This window comes from Scyliorhinus torazame, chromosome 6, assembly GCF_047496885.1.
Source record: "Scyliorhinus torazame isolate Kashiwa2021f chromosome 6, sScyTor2.1, whole genome shotgun sequence".
Taxonomy (NCBI): domain Eukaryota; kingdom Metazoa; phylum Chordata; class Chondrichthyes; order Carcharhiniformes; family Scyliorhinidae; genus Scyliorhinus; species Scyliorhinus torazame.
This window is the reverse complement of record NC_092712.1, coordinates 299,239,762-299,258,968: the sequence shown is the minus strand read 5'-3', so window position 1 is coordinate 299,258,968 and position 19,207 is coordinate 299,239,762. Positions and strand designations below refer to the sequence as shown.

Genomic DNA, 19,207 nt, shown 5'->3' with positions numbered 1-19,207 from the left:
ACCCCCGACCTTCTTTCCATTACCTACTTCAGATCCCCCCCACGTCAGCAAAATAACTCCCTCCCCCCTCTAGCAACATCCCCCGATAACCCCACCCCTGCCATTCACTGGCTGTATTCTCTCTCCCCCCCCCCCCACCTGACTTCCTTGACTAGCCAATCTGCTAGCCCGGTGACTCGCGCTCCAGCGCCCCCTTGTCTCACTCCCATTGTTTCCCCGACCTCATCTCCCCACTCCCCAGCACACCATCCCCCACTCCGACCCACTGGAGCAGTCTCACTAAGATGGGAAAGATCAAACAAGATGTAAACATCAAACAGCAACGTGAGGCTGCTCCAGGTACAATACAGTCCCAGCTGTCCACGTCCCTTTCTGAGCACCAAAAAAATATATATATAACACCGCAATAACCCAGCACCCGTACATTCCCCCATCCGAAACAAACATAAAAACCATAGACATAAATTAAACAAAAGCCCCCAACCAACATCTTTAATCTCCATTGCTGACCGGCCACCCTTTTGTTACAATACAGGCTCCAGCGCACTCAGGGAGCCCAACAAAAGGTACCCACCACAACAGAAGAAAAAGAGAGAGAAAAGAGAGAAAAAACAACAGAAAAAAGGAAAAAGACCATTCGAAGGGGGAGGGGGATACCCTCCCGGGGGGATACCCTCCCCCCACATCCCCACAGGCAAAAAGGGTCCACAGAAAATACACCACAAGGCACCTTTAAAGCAGTAAACAGTCGACCTGCAGTCCAGACACAGTAGGCGTCCCTTCAACCTGTAATTCTCGGACCCTAGCTTGCGTCCGTGGGACCTTTTTTCGAGACCTTGATCCCTCACAAAGTCCATCGCTTCTTCCGGCTCGGAGAAGTAGTGGTGTTGGCCCTGATGCCCAAAGACGGGCCGGGAAGAGCAGACCAAACTTTACGTGCTTTTTGAACAACACCTCCTTAACTTGTTTAAAGGCTGCTCGATGCCTGGCCACCTCCTGGCTTAGGTCCTGGTAAATACGAAGGACGCTGTTATTCCTCGTGCTGCTCTTAGCGCTCTTTGCCCACTGCAGCACCCGCTCCTTCTCCACAAACCTGTGGAACCTAACCACCATCGGACGGGGGGGACTCCCCGGACGCATCTGTCTCGCCTGTACTCTGTGTGCCCCCTCCAGCTCCGGCGGTCGCAGACAGGCTTCAGCCCCCATCAGCTGCATCAACAGGTCCGCCATGAACGCTGTGGCATCAGCTCCCTCCACCCCCTCTGGGAGGCCGATGATTCTCAGATTTTGTCTACGGGCTCTATTTTCCAGCTCCTCTACTCTGTCCAGCAGTCTTCTCTGTCTCTCCTTCAACCCGTCGACTTCTCGCGCAGCAATCATCTGCGCGTCCGCCTGCTCCTCCACCGCCTCCCCCAGCTCCTTAACTTTTTCGTCCTGGGCATCCAGTCTCTGGTTCAATTGATCCACTGCCTTCTGAAGTGGGTCTAAGTTATCCCGCTTCAACAACTCAAAACTGCTCTTTATCACCTGCAGCATGTTTTCCAGCGCCTGTTGGATCGCCGGGTCCGAGGTCCGCAGGTCCGCCATCTTTGCTTCCGGGTCAGCTTCCCCTGCACCTTGCCTTTGTCCCTTCCACTCCCGTTTGCGCTGCTTTCTGCTCTCCTGCAGTTCCATGCAGCTCTGCTCGCTCCTTAGCCCCCCCGTGGCCGTCCTTTCACAGCCCCGCAAAACCGGGGAACCAGGTCCTCAAATCCCGCCGGAGTGAGAGCCCCCGAATGTGCAGCTCACTCACTCATTGCCGCCACCGGAAATATCATGATGAGGGTTTTTTGATAGTAGATAAGGAGAAAGAATTTCTACTTACAGGAGGGTCAGTAACCAATGACATCAAGTTTTAAAAAGCAAAAATGTCAACAGCAGAATGAGAATTCAAAACAAAACTCAGCGAGTTAGGAACTGGAATTCACTGCCTGAAAAGTTGATGGCAGCAGATCCAACGGTACCTTTCATAAGGGAATTGGATCTTTATTTAAAACAGGAAAACCTTGCAGGGTTATGGGAAAAGAGCAGGGTGGGTGGGGATGGATTAGTAGCACTTGCAGAGAAGCAGCACAGGTACAAAAAGGGCCAAATATCCTCCTTGCACCTGCTGCGCTCCAAGGAAGGGAATTTAATGATATCGATCCAATGGCAATGGAGTATCATGAATGTCCAAGTTAGCATGGTGCATGGCTTGGAAGGGAACTTACGGCTCCTGCCCTTGTCCTCCCAGGAGTGAGAGATCGTAGGTTCGGTTGTGCTGTCGAAGAAACCTTGTGTGTGTTGCTGTAGCACATCCTGTAATGCAGCAACCTGGTGCACCGATGGTCAAGCAAGTTGCTCGCATCCAGGCCATGAGAAGTACTCAGTTACACAACTGACATGTGCCTTGTTGCTGACAGAAAGACTTGCAGAGTCAGGATGTGAACCACGCACCTTCAGAATTCCCAGTCCATGTCCTACTCCTGCAATGACGGTATTTATGTGGCTAGTTCAGGTGAGTTTCAGGACGGTGAACATCTTGGATGCTTGCGGTCGGGGATGCAGCAATGGCAGTGCTATTGGATAGTGATTGATTCATGTTGGAAATGGCCATGGCTTGCAACATTGTGTGCTGCCACTATTACTTTCCACGTATCAGCATAAGCCTGATTGTCCAGATCCAGGGGAGGGGGGTGTCCATTGCGAGACTGGGTTTTTATTCAGAGTTACTCTAGAATTAGAAGTGATTTTTTTCACCCCTCTCTTCAAAGTAACTATCAGGGTTGAACTGGCAGAACCATCTGAAGTTAGTGATTTAAATTGCTTCTGTCGGATGCTTCCCAGCCTAGCTGGTCCAGAGGAAGTGAGTACTTCTGGATGAGAAGTTTAAACCCTTACTTGGGTGCTCTCTGAAGGGATTTCCCCAGCATATCATTGGGGCACCCCCGCAATGCGATGCTGGGGAACCCAGAAGTTAGGGGCCATTGTTTGAGATTCCCACAAAAGAAGAAGAGGGACACCGATCTGAATTAAAACTTTTAAACAGATGAAGATACTTGCTGAAAATAGTGACACTTTTTTAAAATCTAAGGGGGAAAATGTCATGATCTCGACCTGATCACCTCAATCCAAATATATTGGCCCAAATGTTGTTGGGAAAAGCTGTTATGTTGGTGCCGTTCACCGTCATCAATGCGGAAATAAGCCAGTAACTGGTGGTGACAAGAGTTGCCTGGTTGGCCAACCACAAATTATCACAAGCAGCTGGCTGCGTCACACTGCTCCATCAGTAATTTTGTGAAATTATCATCTTGCCCTTAGCCTCACCATTATTTGCATGGATTTGCACTTTTATTCCGCACTAAACTCACCGCAGGAAGCTCAATTTAGTAAAAAATGATAATGTTGCCACAGTCCTAGAGGACCATAGGCAGCTCTCCCCTCTTTGAGAGCTGTCTGATGGTGACTTAACCCAAGGGTCACCGCATCTCAGGTGAGGGGCAAAGGTTGAGAAGGCGGAACCTTCATGAATAACATCAGCCAGTCTGGGAATTGAACTGGGGCTGTTGGCATTGCTCTGTTTCACGGACCAGCCATCTAGTTAACTGAGCAGACCGTAATTAACAGCATAGCTGCCGTTTTATTGCTGTCAAAAGGATTAAAGATTACCAACCTCTCTTGCACATTAAGAATAATACGAAGTGTGCTGTCTTGTTTCTCAGGTTGAGGGTTTTTTCTGGAGATGCTCAAAATGTAATACTTTAATTTCCCTTCATCCAATTTTTCTTTCCCTCTCTTTATCTCTCTTTCTGTATCCGACTTGGCATTGAATTCACACATTCTAACTTACCCTCCTTTTTTGTTCTTCTGCTTATTGCTCAATCTTTTAGTCTCATTGGTTAAATAGATATTGTTGGTCCCATTATTCACCAAGGTGCATCTGTCCTGCTGCTGTCGCCTGTGGCATTTTAAAACCTAATCGTGTACAAACAATTGCAACAGACATGCCATGTGATACCCTGCTTCAAGTAAATCTGGTGCATCATTTCACAAACTAGCGCGGCCCTATTGATATTTTGTTTTGATGGATATTTAAACTTGTTTTGCTGAGTGGGAATCAAAATAGATAATTCAGAATTGTTCCTGGTGGAGAGGACTAAACCATGTATTTTGTATTGAAGGTCTTGAGGTTGGGTTAAGTTGAAAGGTTGTAATGATTAGTTGCCATCTTGAATCCATTATGCTTAATTAGGCTAAGCATTCTCCTGTACATTAGAGTTATCCCAGCAGCGAAGCCACATCCCCACTGTGACAGCCTGAGGGATAAATGTAACACATGAAGGAGTTGCCGGGCAATTAGGTTTTAAAGTAAAAACAGAAAATGCTTCACAAGCTCAGACAGCATCTGTGGAGAGAGAAACAGAGTTAATGTTTCAGGTTGATGACCATTCAGATCTGCACTATTAACTTTGTTTTTCTCTCTTCAAAGTTGTGGTCTGATCTGCTTCGCATGCCGAGTATTTTTCGCTTTTATTTCATATTTTCAGCCTCAATAGTATTTTGTCGTCGTATTAACTTTTAGCCTGTCAGAATAAACCTTAGCCAGGACCATTTTAATGATTACTGCGCTTGTCAAAGAGTGAGAACTGTCATTGTTACAGAATAGAGCTTTACTTTTCCATCCCATTAGCATCGAACATTCCACAGGTACATACAGCATGGGTAATACCCAGATCAAAACTCTCTCTGCTCTGCTGGACAAGCCAACGGCTTGTAATGTCCTCAAACACAATGAACCACAAGTTACATCAAAATCTCTACCACTCTTAAAGTTGGCCAACACGTCCTGAAAATCTCATTGGCGTGAAGTCATCGAGGTTCCTAAAAGTGTGAGGAAGATATGCCAAATCTCTTCTTCAGCGTATAACAGTTAAATGTTTGACGCAATCAACCAATAATTTATGTTCATTCGACAAAGCATGTTTATGAAATATTCATGGATACATTCCTTTTTTCATGCAACTCATAGCAATGCAGTATAAAGGCATTCAATGAGGAGAAATAATGAAAACAATAGCCTTAATACATGAGAAATATGACTGGATCCTGCTCTTCCTAAAATATGAAGCAGACATATACTCCCACCTGAACAATCGTAAATGGAGGAAACTCACAAAGGATCAATGTCAAATAAATGGTGGAAAATTAGTGGCGCTTTCACTGAATAGTAGAGGCGGTAGAGAAGTGGTATTGTTGATGGACTACTAATATAGACACATGATAATGCTCTGGGGAGCTGGGTTTGAATTTCATGGGGATGGTGGAATGTGAATTCAATAGAAATTTGGAATCAAAAGTCTAATTGTCAATTGTTGTAAAAACCCACCTGGTTCACTAATGTCTTTCCGCAAGGAAATCGGTCACTCTTACCCGATCTGGCCTACATGTGCCTCGTAAACCACCGAAATGCGGTTTACTCTAAACTGCCCTCTGAAATTGCCCAGCCATCCATTCAGTTCAAGGACAATTAGGGATGGGCAACAACTGCTGGTCTTGCCAGTAAAACCCACATCCTTTGAAAGATCCAGTAACTGTGGTGTAACTCCAGTGTTACTGCTAACCATAGAATCATATAGAACAGAAGGCCATTCAGCCCACTGTGCTAACCTTTTAGAAGAACTTTCCAATTAGCCCCAATCCCTTGTTCATTTTTCCATTACCCTATAAATTACTAAGAACATAAGGACTCGGAGCAGTAGTTGGCAATTTAGCCCCTCGAGCCTGCTTCGCTATTCAGTAATAATAATCTTTATCATTCTCACAAGTAGGCTTATATTAACACTGAAATGAAGTTACTGTGAAAATACCCTAGACACCACATTCCAGCACCTGCTCAGATACACAGGTAGAATTCAGAATGTCCAATTCACCTAACATGCACGTCTTTTGAGACTTGTGGGAGGAAACCAGAGCACCCGGAGGAAACCCACGCAGACACAGGGAGCATGTGTAGACTCTGCACAGTGACACAAGCGGGAATTGAAGCCAGGACCCTGATGCTGTGAAGCAACAATGCTAGCAACTGTGCTACCGTACCGCCCTCAGGCTAATCTCCTCTCGGCCTCAATTCCATTTTCCTGTCTGATCTCCATACCTCTTCAACCTATTACTAATTAAAAATCTATCTGTCTACTTCTTAAATTTACTCAATGTCCTGACATCGATCGCATTCTGGAGTAGTAAAATTCCACAGATTCACGACAATGAGAATTTCCCCAATTCTACTTTGAAAGTTATTATTGAATCTACTTTCACTTCCCTTTCTTGCAATGCATTACAAATCACTGCATTAAAAAAAAACTTCCTTACATCACCTCTGGTTCTTTTTCCAATTGCTGCAAACCAGTGTCCTCTGGTTACAAATGCTCCTGCCAGTCGAAGCAGTATCTCCTTCATAAATTTTAAACATCTATATTAGAACTCCAAATAATCTTCTCTGTTCTTCGTTCAATCTTAGCTTTCCTAGACTTTTTCCACGTAACTGAAGTCCCCCATCACTGGTACCATTCCAGAAAATTCCCTCTGCACCTTTTCCATGGCCTAAAAGATCTTTTTCAAAGCTCGCTTCCCGGAATTGGACAGAATACGTGAGCTGAAGTCTAAATGATTATTTATAAATATTTACCATCATATATTCCTGTTTAAAATTACACTGACATTCGGTGATGAATCACTGCAACATTCATCCCCAGCAACAGAATCTCCTGTGTGCGACATCATAAATATACATCGCAATCATCTTCTAATGCATTTTATCAGGTAACAATTGAAGATACGTGTAAGCATCCACATTTGTACACTCTTTTAATTATTCTTATAAGAAACATTGAGAGACTCGCCTGTTGACTGGTATAGTGAATTGGAAAAGTTCTTACTCACTGCTGGAAAATCCAGCCGAGAGAGTTTGGCATGTTTCTCAGCTTGCACCTTAGGGTATACTTGAAATTCATTTGGGTAGGTTCTTATACTTCCTGATGGAGTGAAATTAAGAGCATGAAATTGTGAACAAGTGATGCCTGCTACTCTCACTCACTCCACAGAGCCACAATGCTGGGAAGATGAGCGATGAGTGGTGTCTTTCTGAATTTGGCAAATCAGCGTGCTGACTCTCACAGCTTTGATGTGAATTGAACTAAGCATATTTGGCCTTGAACGGAATGCAATGCAGATTCCCCAGCACGTTACCAGGGAGGATTAGAGAGATTGCAAACTCTAAACTTGTATTTCCTGGAATGTAGAAGATTAAAGGGTGACTTCGTCTTTGACTTTTTCCCTTGTGTACTCACCTAGTTTTGCCTTCAGTGTTAAATACTATTCATCGCAACCATCCTGTGGTTTTCCTTAAAGTATTGGGGTGAATTCTCCAGTCCCCCCGCTGCTTGTTCCTCAGTGGCGTGCTGTCGCCGTCAGTTGGATTCTCTGTTCCTGCCGCTGACCAATGGGATTTCCCATTGTGGCCACCCACGCTGCGGGAAACCCGAGGGTGGGGGTATGCTGTCGGCGGAACGGAGAATCTCACCCAGTGGAGAATTCATCACATTGGTTGGATTTATTAGTGATCATTTTCTCTTTGTGGCTCGAGCATCTGGCCTCCTCTACAAATGGATACGTCCTGTCTACATCTGATCAAACCCCTTCGCAATTTTAAAGACCTTTATCAGGTCACAACCCAATCTTTATTCTCGAGGGAAGAGCCTTAGCCTCTCCTGTCAGTTGAGAGCTCTTGTTCTGTATCAACTTGCCAATTGTTTCTTTGCCCTTTGCTCAGTGCTCCTTTCTCATTTCCATAACATGGTGTTATGATACACCCTAACCAAGGCTGTGTATACTTTTAATTTCACTTGTCTATTTTTGAATTCTATTCTAGCATAGAACTCCAGTGCTTGTTTGCACTTTATTTGGCCTTGTTAACCTTTTATCCCAAGATCCCTTTGCACCGTAACCTCTTATTTTCCAAAAGGTAGGTGACCTCCTCATTCCTTCTATTGAAAAGTAACACCTTACATTGTCCATGTTGGAATTATAATGTGCCATTTATACACCCATTCTGTAAGCTTGTCAATACCCTTTTCCTTATATCCCCTGAACAATCTTAAAGTATGTCTTATTGCTGCTCATTACCTTAGTGACTGGCAATTCCTTTGATTTTGATTCAAAGAGATGCTCCAGCTTGGATATGTCCACTTTTACAGGCTCCAGCCGGGTCCAAAGAGGCTCTCTGCATCGCTTGTGATTTTTGTACTGCCAATCAATTGGTCGGACTTCATTCCAGAACAGTCGGATGGTTTTCTTTTTCTTGATAAATGTTGGCTCACTCCTGGATACATGTGGTGACCCCACGGGTTGATGAAGGCCAAAAGTGGGTGGCGGGGGCACGGACACTCCAGGTACAGGTGGTGGTGGTGGGCAGTACACTGTAGGGGGTGGAGGAGGGGGAGGCAAGCCCATGAAGGAAAGTGGAGGAGGCGGTGGAGGAAGTATCGTGTCTCCAGAGTTAAGTAGGTTTTCCATGTCCAACACATCTACATCATCCGCCTCCTCCAAGTCTGTGAAGTCTATATCTTTGATTTTTAGCTCCCTTGGATTCGCCATGAGTTGATCCCAAATATAATCAGATTCTGTTTTGGGTTGTGCAATCACTTTATCCACAACCTTGGTGGTCACTTCAGAATCAGATAACGGAGGCCCTTTACTCAGCTCCCCACTGTTAAATTTGTTAGCAAAAGCTTTCACGCTGCCATGGTTCTCCAAGTGGTCGATCTCCATTTTCTTCACTTTGTCCTCACAAGCCTGCTTGTTGGCCTGCAGAATGCTGATGCGGCTAGCCAGACTGGCAAGGGACTCTTGTCTCTCCTCCTCTTTTTTCTCGACCTCAATTTCTTCACCATCATCAGTCTTTTTGTTCTGCGCATACAACATGTCCAGCATGAACCGCTTGTTGTTGAGAATGTTGCTACACTGCTCATTTACACTGACCTCCTTAATGCTCTGCGTCCATTTACCTGTTGTCCAAAAAGAAGAGACATGCGGGTTAGAATACAGCAGTGGAAGGCCTCAGGCAGTGACGTTTCCATAAACGTGGAGCTGGAACTCCCAACTCCTCATTATTCTTAACGTGAAGCTAACAGACTGACTTAATTTCAATGGAGCGGTGTGCTAAATAAATGCGTGATGACTTAACAATTCTCGTCCTTGTCATTTTCCAGGAGTGCTATCCTTTTTCTAAAGCAACATTAGAAATCCATTTAAATAAAAACAAAATGATAGGTTATGACAAGATAGTGCAGAAACAACGACATAGTGAGACAGTACAGCTGTTGTGAGTTCGCATTCCAAAGAGTGGGATTCGAGGCAGATATATATTATATACATATAAAAGAGAAACAGAACTAGAGTAAATTGAAGATAAGCTTTTCACTGCAGCCTGGGTGGCAAATGATTTCTGACTTTGATTTTGCAAACTTGCTCCTTTAATGTTAATGTGGTTTCATACTGTTGCAAATAAAGTGTATGCTTTAAGTTGCAATGACACTGACAAGTATACAAAGGCATTCTGGGTTGTGTGTGCGAGTATGGAAAACATCGTTCTCAGGTCACAGAATTGTTACAGCACAGAAAGGAGGCCATTCGGCCCATTGTGTCTGCACTAGTTCTCCAAATCAGCATTATGACTGAGTGCCATTTCCCTTGCCTTTTTCCCCCTGTACCCTGCACATTACCTGAATAAGTAATCATCTACTGCCTTTGTAATGCCTCGACTGAATCTGCCTGTACCACTCTTCCAGGCAGTGCATTCCAGACCCGAACCACTCGCTGTGTAACAAGGTTTCTCTCATATCACACTTGATTCTTTTGCAAATCACGTTAAATCTGTGCCCCCTCGTCCTTGATCCTTTTACACGCAGGAACAATTGCTCCCTCTCTCTCTGTCCAGGCCCCGCATGATTTTTAAAATCTTTATCAAATTCCCTCTTAGCCTTCTTCTCTGAGGGAAACAGTCCCAACTTCTCCAATCTACCCTCATAACTGAAGCTTCTCATCCCTGGAACCATTCTTGTAACCTCATCTGTAGTCTATCCAATGGGCGCACACCCTTCCAATAGTGTCGCACCCAGAACTGTACATAACAATCTAGATGAGATCGACCTAGTGTCTTGTATAAGTACATTGCCCAATGGTACATTGAAATCACCTGCTCTTTTTACATACATGAAAAAAATGCTTGCATTTATGATATCAAAGTGCTTCTTGGGCCTTTTTGAAGGCTATCCTTTGCACTGAAGATTAATCAATGTGAGCAACACATGCATATCTACCATCAGTCAGAAATAAGTCAGTGGATTCATCAAATGTTTTACATGTTGAGCATTTGGGTGGTACCATCACTAACCATCCTGCCAACTGCCCCCCCCCCCACCTCCACTTGTGTTCCAGACCAATATAATCCTCCAAGCTCTGTGCTGCAAAGGTACAGTAAAGTTAGGGCAATTTCAACACTGCTCCTATTAAACAGGGCACCACACAATTAGACTACACTTAATATGGAATGAATAGATGCCACATAATCCATCCGACAAGCTACAAGGTGGTTGGTGTGAGAGACAGAGTTTATATCTGAGGTAGAAAAGCAAGAATTATTGTCAGATCTGTAGCTCAAGTAATTAATTTAATCAACTTATGTCAGGAGTGAAATACATGGGTACTGTGGGCATATTCTTCTTCCATCAGCTGTCAGAAACTCTTCACTGGCCTTCTCTGCCTTCAGCTCTGCTCCCCAAGCACTGAATGCTTAATGGAATGGACCTCATGCTGTGGTTGTTCAATAATGCCCTTTTGAGCCACATAAGCTGCTGGCTTTACTACTGGATTGCACCAAATGTGCCAGTCTACCAGCTACTGACATTGCAGAGGAATGGAACGAGACATTGTCCCTCTTTGTGAGGAGGGGGAAATCAGGATGTTCTTCCGCTCCTTGCAGATTTCCTGGCTCATCCAGTAACTTTCAGTCGAAAAACAATGATACCAGGTACACAGGAGTCCAAAGTACACAGACAAAGGTGCACACACAAACCACAGTGAGCATCCAGGAATAACTGATGGTCACCGAAGACTCCCTCATTTCGGAGAGAGATGAAGGAGGTCAGGCCCTGTGGTGTCAGTGGCATTGAACCCATCAGCTTATCTGACAAGATTGCAGAATGAGAATCAATTATCCATCTACAGGGGATGAAATTCAGTAGCAGTCAAGATTTTGAACACCTTTGATCAAATGTTCCATTTCATGGAGATTACTTCCAATTTCTCTCATCTCCCCATCGAACTGAAGAGCCACACCCCTGCTTTCATTCTGCTGAATCTTCTCTACACCCTCTCTAATTCCTTTGCACCCTTCATAAAGTGTGGTACACGGAATTATAAGCAATGCTCTAATGAGGGGGAGGGGATCCAACTAATGTTTATTAAAGGTTCAGCTGAACCCCTTTGCTTTTGTGCTCTGTGCCTCGACTTGTAAAGCCAAGGATCCTTCTCAATTCATCCTACTACCATAACCAAGAATATTATGCTTCCCTTTCATCCACTGTACCCCCAGATACTATGCCTGAAGTAGCGTACAATACTCTGATACATGTAAGCTTTGATCAAGGTTAAAAGTTGCTCAGTGTAATCATTTATGACACTTGGGAGTATTAATTTGTCATAGTAAGCACATCCTTAGTAAGTGTGGTAGGGAAAAACATGATCACAGAGATTAACAGATCAACACACAGAAAATATCTTAATATTGGGGCACATTTCCTTCAGATAATATTTACTCTGCACAATAAACATGAATGTTAGTCACATCTACTAATCCGATCCAGTGAAAGCTGGCATATAATTATGTTGAAGCATATTCTGTGTAGTGCAGCAGAGTACATCTATTTTGGTACAATACAGCAACCTGCAATTACTAATTGCTGCCCGGAGCTACTTAACACAGTGCAGTCTTATGAAAGAGACACAGAAAATGTGGTTGTTACCAGTTTCATTGTCGCTGGTTACTTTGTCTTCCCTTTCTTCTCTTTCTAAAGTGCTGCTGGCTGAGGAGATGCTGGAAGCTGAGCAGTTATCTTTCTCGTTCACTTCTTCATTCTGCCTCTCTTTCTCACTCAGGATGATATTTTCTTCGGGCTCTCGATCTGGACCCTGCTCAGTCTCCAGTTCTGGTGCCAGCTCCACAGGTCCTGCCTCAGCGACCACCTCGGTTTCTCGGTCAGCTCCTGATTCAGGCTCCGGCTCGGCTTCAGGCTCTTGCTCCCTGGCAGAGACTAACAGGAACAGGAGGAGGAGGGATTCTTAGATACTGTTCAAGTCACATTACTTCACAATGTTAGTTTTGTACTGTTTCAGCATCTGTTTTACTGTTACAAAAATCCTCTGCTTTTCTCCAATAATGCAGGAGAGCTCATCCAAGGTATTTTGTAATTAACTGCAAATATTATTTACCTTCTTTAAAAAAAAAACCTGTATTTATCGAGGCTCACCTTTTGGGAATGAGACCAACTCAAATTGCTGAAAGAAAAAGGCAATTTATTTTAATGGATCTTACTTAGACATGCAAAATAGATGTATTCTTTCAAATGAGTTTTCAACCTGCCCCACTCTTTTTTTAAATCAGAACTCTTGTTTCTAACATTCGTGCTGACAGGCCTGTATTTGGATGACATAAAATTTCTGTCACTTACTTTCCTGTTGTCGTGCATGAGCTTTTCCCCTGTTTAGAATTCAGAGTTTCCCAGTGTATTTTTTTTTTAAAGTTTGGGTCCCGCTGAAAACCTGCTCCCAGATCTCATTCGATATTGTTTAACCACCAGTCACAGGCCCTTTGGCTTTTGACTCCCTGTTGGGTGCCTTAGATTGTAAATCCACCGTGCTTGGGATCACGGCACAGACTTTCAACTTTGCTATCTGCGCACAGTGCATTGAAACTCTTGTGTCAGCTAACCTTTTGCACTTGCGGCTCTATTAACACCGGATGAATGTTGCGCATGTGATGGATACAATTTTTAATAAACTGGCACAGTTTAGCCGATGAAAGCTCTTATCAAGGACAGCATTAATGGTTTTGCTACTGTGACTGATAGAGGGCAGAAATGAACAACTTTTACTTTATGACATCTGATAAATCTTGTGCAATTCTACTGTGCAAGATTGATACAATGGTCCTCCAGTACACTACACAGCCAGCCGGGTGAAGTGCAGTCATTATTCCACACACGATAGATTTACCACCTCTGACTGACACCTACAGGAACTGGACCAGTTGCTTTTGCAGCCCATCCTAACGGGAATAATGATGGTTGAGGTCTGGGAACAGCAATATTAGCAGCACCCCGATTGGTTCTTCTGCTGGACTCCCACCCTGACAGTTGAGTTTGTTTGCTAATGATTTGCAAGTCCATATCTCTTCACCCATTGGGCATTGGAAGGGCTACATGTTGGGTTATAGTTTCAATTTGAAGACTGCAGGATGGACTCAATTCACCCTGCAGTTGCGTTCATTCGCCTCTGTGCATAACTGGGTAATTTGTTAAATTCGGTCAAAAAACTAGCCTCTCGGACATTACTGGAATTTCATTAAAGAAGCATACTGGCTCTGTGTTAAAAAATATATGTTTCTTTCTTTCACCCATTAAATGTAAACCCTTCCCTCGTCCTATTGTGAAGTTGTTCACTCAGTCCCCACAAAAATAATTTACAGTGCAGAAGGAGGCCATTCGGCCCATCGAGTCTGCACCGGCCTTTGGAAAGAGCACCCTACTTACACCCAGTCTTCCACCCTATCCACGCAACCCAATCTAACCTTTTGGACACGAAGGAGCAATTTAGCATGGCCAATCCACCTACCGTGCACATTTTTGGGCTGTGCGAGGAAACTGGAGCACCTGGAGGGCAGACACGGAAGAACGTACAAGCTCCAAACAGACAGTCACCCGAGGCCGGAATTGAACCTGGGACCCTAGAGCTGTGAGCCAGCAGTGCTAGCCACCATGCCGCCCCATATAGGCAATAACCGGAAGCCAATTGGGCCAGGAATCTTGCCAATTTCCTGTGGTGATTTTTGAGATCATCTATCTTGTGGCATGGACACATCAAACATAATTGCCCCAATTTTACAAAGCTTTGTAAAGACTTAATTAACTGACATATGCCCACCGTAACGAGCCAAGGAGCTGTTCCGAAAATGTCTTCTTAAGCTACATTCTACAGTTAGACTCAGAAACAATCCGGTTTTCAAGAGCCTTGTAATAAATAAATGTCAAGTCCACAGCTGAAAGAAGAGATTTTGAATCATGGCTGAAATAATACAATTGATAATATATAGTTGTGTAGAACTTGAATATCGCTGAAACGAGAGATGTGTTTCCCATGCTTTTTGTTTCGCACTCATTGGGACATTTGCAAGAATTCCAAATGATCGCAACAATTTATATTGCAGGAGAAAGGGCTGCTGATTGGGTGCCAAGTTCACTCTGATTAGCTGTAGTGTTGCTGTAGAGAAACGGGTAACTACAGGTTGGCCCAGCTCATAATCATACAATCATAGAAACGTTACAGCACAGAAGGAGGTCATTCAGCCCATCATGCCCAGGCCATCCTGCTCGTTCCAATCCCACCTTCCTGCAGCCTGTCCATAGCCCTGTATCTTGCAGCTCTTAAAATGTAGATCCAGATACTTTTTAAAGAATTTAGGGTTTCTGCCTCCACCACCAAATCGGGCAGTGAATTCCAGACTCTAGTACCCCGAGCGTAAACATGTTCTTCCTCATGCCACTTATCTTGAACCTATGCCCCCTCGCTCTAGAATTTCTCACAAGGGAAAACTATTTTACCCTGTCCACTTTATCTCTTCCCCTCATAATTTTGTACGCCTCAATTAAGTCACCCCTCATCCTTCTTTGTTCCAAGAAAAAGAACCCCAACCATATCCAATCTCTCCTCGTAGCCACTCTTTTCTAGCCCTGGCAACATTCTTGTAAACCTCCTCTGCACTCTCTCCAGAGCAATTACGTCCTTCCTGTAATGTGGTGACCAGAACTGCACATTACTCCAGTTGTGGCCTCACCAGTGTTTTATACAATTCCCACATTCTATCCTTACTTTTATATTCTATACCTCTGCCAATGAAGAAGAGCATTCTATATGCTTTCTTTACAACCTTGTCTACTTGAACTGCTGCCTTTAGCGACCTGTTTACTTGCACACCAATATCTCTTACTTCATTTACCCCTGAGTATATTTTCATAATATGGCTCATATATGCTGGCTAGAAATGACATCCGTCCATACACAGGGACTCATTCTGCAACAAAAATAATGGGTGCAATCTACGCGAATAGGAACAGAGTCCCGTAATGTGCCCGATTAGCTGGGTGTTTCGGGTAGATTGGGGGTCTCAGCGGGTAAAGCATGGCAGAGGCCGCACTTCGTCCCATTTCCTGCACTGGCTCTCGACCCCCGATGCGGCCCCTCTCCCTCCACCCCCCAAGCCCCAACTCAGGCCCCCCCGGGTCCTCCAGCACCCGCAGAGGGCACCCCTGGGCCCGATCCCCGTTGTGAGAAAAATGCCATCTTGTCATGTTGGCACTTACCAGCCTGGCACCCTGGGCACATTGGCAGTACCAGGATGGCGGTGGCACCACCAGCAGGGAAAGCAGCTGGGTGCCTCCCATCCGCTGCGAGACCCCCACGAGTGTCGTTCCGTCTGGTCCCCACTTTTGGAGACGAGAACGGAATGGCCCTTGCCCAACATCTCCAAGACGAAGGGGGTATAGATCCCAGGCATTGGGTAGATCATATTATCATAGAATTTACAGTGCAGAAGGAGGCCATTCGGCCCATCGAGTCTGCACCGGCTCTTGGAAAGAGCACCCTACCCAAGGTCAACACCTCCACCCTATCCCCATAACCCAGTCACCCCACCCAACACTAAGGGCAATTTTGGACACTAAGGGCAATTTATCATGGCCAATCCACCTAACCTGCACATCTTTGGACTGTGGGAGGAAAACGGAGCACCCGGAGGAAACCCATGCACACACGGAGAGGATGTGCAGACTCCACACAGACTGTGACCCAAGCCGGAATCAAACCTGGGACCCTAGAGCTGTGAAGCAATTGTGCTATCCACAATGCTACTGTGCTGCCCATTAAGAATGAGACCAGCTGTCTCGCTCTAATACGCAGATTTGCTAAAACGTGAACACGCCCAGAATGGGTGGAATTTACATGGCGACGTCTTGCGAGATCAGGTTAGATCTCGTGAGGTGTGGCGAGTCTTGCAGATACCGGAAGAGGGATCAACCGGCATCTACCGGTCATGTTGCACCATGCTGTGCTGCCTTTCGGGCGTAATGTGGCCGGTAGATCTCATCTAATATGTTCAAGCCTTGTGCCTTCTTACAAAATAAACAGGGAGCTTCGGGGAGGGGTGGGGGCAAAGTATCGCTCTCTGATGAAGTAGATATTTCCCACCCCAACCCACCTCATTCCTTGTATCATAACTCTTGCAACAGCTGCTTTACAGGGTCCCAAGGGAGCTCCAAATAAACCCAATCCATAAACAACATATATAATTGGACAGAACATATTAAACATGAAACAAGGAGTTAAAACATTCAGGTTCCCACCCACAAATCACTCGAGTTCTTGTAGTTGGTATCATCTGGAACACTTTGGCTGCGCAATTGCCTAGTGCTCCTCGCTAATTAATTACATACATTTTGATGCACGTGTGCCCAATCAGACATATACACTTATACCATTTACTGATGCTGGGGATTTCATAACAGAAGGCTGCTGTTGTTTAATAATCCTGAATCGTTGTTGCAATCTGCTGCAAGGTTCAGCTGTAGGAAAGGGGGGGGGGGTGAGCTGTCTTTTCTAAAGATTCTGAAGGCATTGAAAATGACTGCACGAGTTAGTTAAGTGTGGCGAGGAGACTGCACAGCAAGCGGTTAATGACCTTACCATATAAGCAAGTGGACTTCTGAAAACCACAAGAGAACTGAGCACAGAAGCTAATGTTGTTAGGTGCAGATTGCGACTGGAATAGCGGAAATGTGCCACCAGGATACCTGCCCCCAGCAGACTCCCAACAATTCCAATCCTTTTGTACACTTCTAAACACTGAAGTTTCTGGCACGAATGCCCAGCAGCAGAATTCATTAATCTCTTCATCGGCTAATTGTGTCTGATGGCCAGTGTTCAACTTGATCTATTTTATAAGCTGACCCGTACATATATTAAATTGCCTGCATTAATTTCAGACTTAAGTGAAAACAGATCCTCTCTCTGAGCCGGCGCAGACGCGAAGTCTGCTTTGCACACAGCCCCCGTGCTGCAGGAGAGACAAATCCTCATTCCAATGAGCTGGATATAAAAGAAAAAGCTTGAGAATTCGATTCTCCAGCACACTGATAACCTGCAGAAAGCGGTGTTAAAACATACTGCCCCACAAGCAAATTACAGCCCGACAACACTTGACAAACCTTCAAAGTCGTTTCATTCACCCACCTGATAACTCTCCACCCCTGGCTATTTCAACACAACTCCACAGAAAATGCCGCACTGGAGAGTGTTAAACTTCATCACAGCTTCACCGTCATGGTTAAGGGCAGCTACCAGCTCTGTGACTAGAATCTGGAGTTCATTACAGCAACCTGATTTTTTTTTTTAAAAAACATGCGTCTTAAAATGTTAAATTACAGGCTAGAAATTTCAATCAATGCTCAATGTACTTGTTGCATGTTCCTGGTTGTGCCATTTTTGTACCGGTGAAAATGGTAACCCATTTTACAGGTTAACCAGAAATTCTTTACATTTTTGCATCGTGCAAACATCAAGAGGGAAAAAAAAAGTAGTTTTTGCTGTTGTCGCACACCAAGGAAAGCAAATAGATTGAAATGCTGGGAGATGCCCTGAGACTGTGGAGTGAATCCCATCAAACCTTGGTTTAGTAATCTCTTTATAGTTAGCTCATTTTCCTTTGTCAAACTAATTAAACGGGCAGGGATGGACACTGTGTACAAGACGGTCAAAAGCAGATTTAGTTCAGAGTGCACAGTGGTTTCCCAGCTTGAGGAACGATGGGCTAGGTCCTCAGATTCTGAGGCTAAGTTCAGAGGATCTGTGGCGTTTTACGTGGAAAACAATCGGCGCTGCGCCCTCACCGATGCTGCGACCGGTGAGGGGCTGGCAGCCGCACCATGGAAAACTCCCGGCCTCCATGAAATAAACGGTCGGAGAATCGCCGGGTCCATGGCCGCGCATGCACGGCGACGACCTGCAGCGGTAGCGCCGTACAACATGGCGCCGGCGGTGCGTGGACCCGATCTACCAGATAGTGCCCCTCATTGTCACCGCCTCGCCACCCCCCACCAGTACCCCCACCTCTCGCGGAAGCCCCCATGCCAGCACCACTCCTCCCGCTGGACTGTGGCGGCGCTGGACACAGTCCGCAGCTACCATGCCACGTTCCCGCATGGCTGGAACCACACGTCCCCCGCATTGTCATGAACTTAGCCCATCGGGGGTGGAGTATTGGGGGAGGGCCTTCGGTGACGCGCTGATGCCATCCCAATGGCGTGCGGCGCGCACCATGACGACACTGTTTTGGAGGGGGCGGAGCAAATAAACTGTGCGTCAAACAGGCACCGTGCCCGATTTCGTCGTAAAAATGGATCCTCTGCCCAATCGGAAAATGAAGAACCTCGCCCAACATTTGACACAACAACCCAGTAACGAAGGAAGCACAACAGTATAAGCAAACTGGGCACACATCAGGGACAGAAATAGCCACAGATTATACAGTGACATGGAGGGGACGATGAAGGGGTGGGTCGTGCCTGAATCACACAGTTCTCGGGAAAAGGGGCGGGGGGGGGGGGGGGGGGGGGGTTGTGTGTTGGAGGGGTGTGACATGGAGGAATTGTGAGGCTGTTCCCGTTACTGGATGACTGTTGACAGCTCCAGGGAAAAGTTGACGTGTTCTATCAACCTGGGCTATTGCATTTTACAACTCTATTTGATTTTCTAATACGCTTGATCAATTCTTTTATCCTGTTGAATATTTGGTCAGATTTTC

At 45.3% G+C, this 19,207-nt stretch overlaps 1 protein-coding gene across 16 annotated transcripts in view; it reads right to left on the bottom strand.

The window, feature by feature from the left end:
• The window catches only part of fhod3b (formin homology 2 domain containing 3b), a 742,093-nt gene that overhangs the window by 106,246 nt on the left and 616,640 nt on the right, over positions 1–19,207 (bottom strand). For all 16 annotated transcript variants that reach the window (XM_072509894.1, XM_072509896.1, XM_072509895.1 and 13 more), the window contains 2 exons: positions 12,102–12,389; positions 8,203–9,083 (listed from right to left, as the gene is read on the bottom strand). In XM_072509894.1, the coding sequence (XP_072365995.1) occupies positions 8,203–9,083; positions 12,102–12,389 (1,169 nt within the window). The remainder of the gene's footprint in view (positions 1–8,202; positions 9,084–12,101; positions 12,390–19,207) is intronic.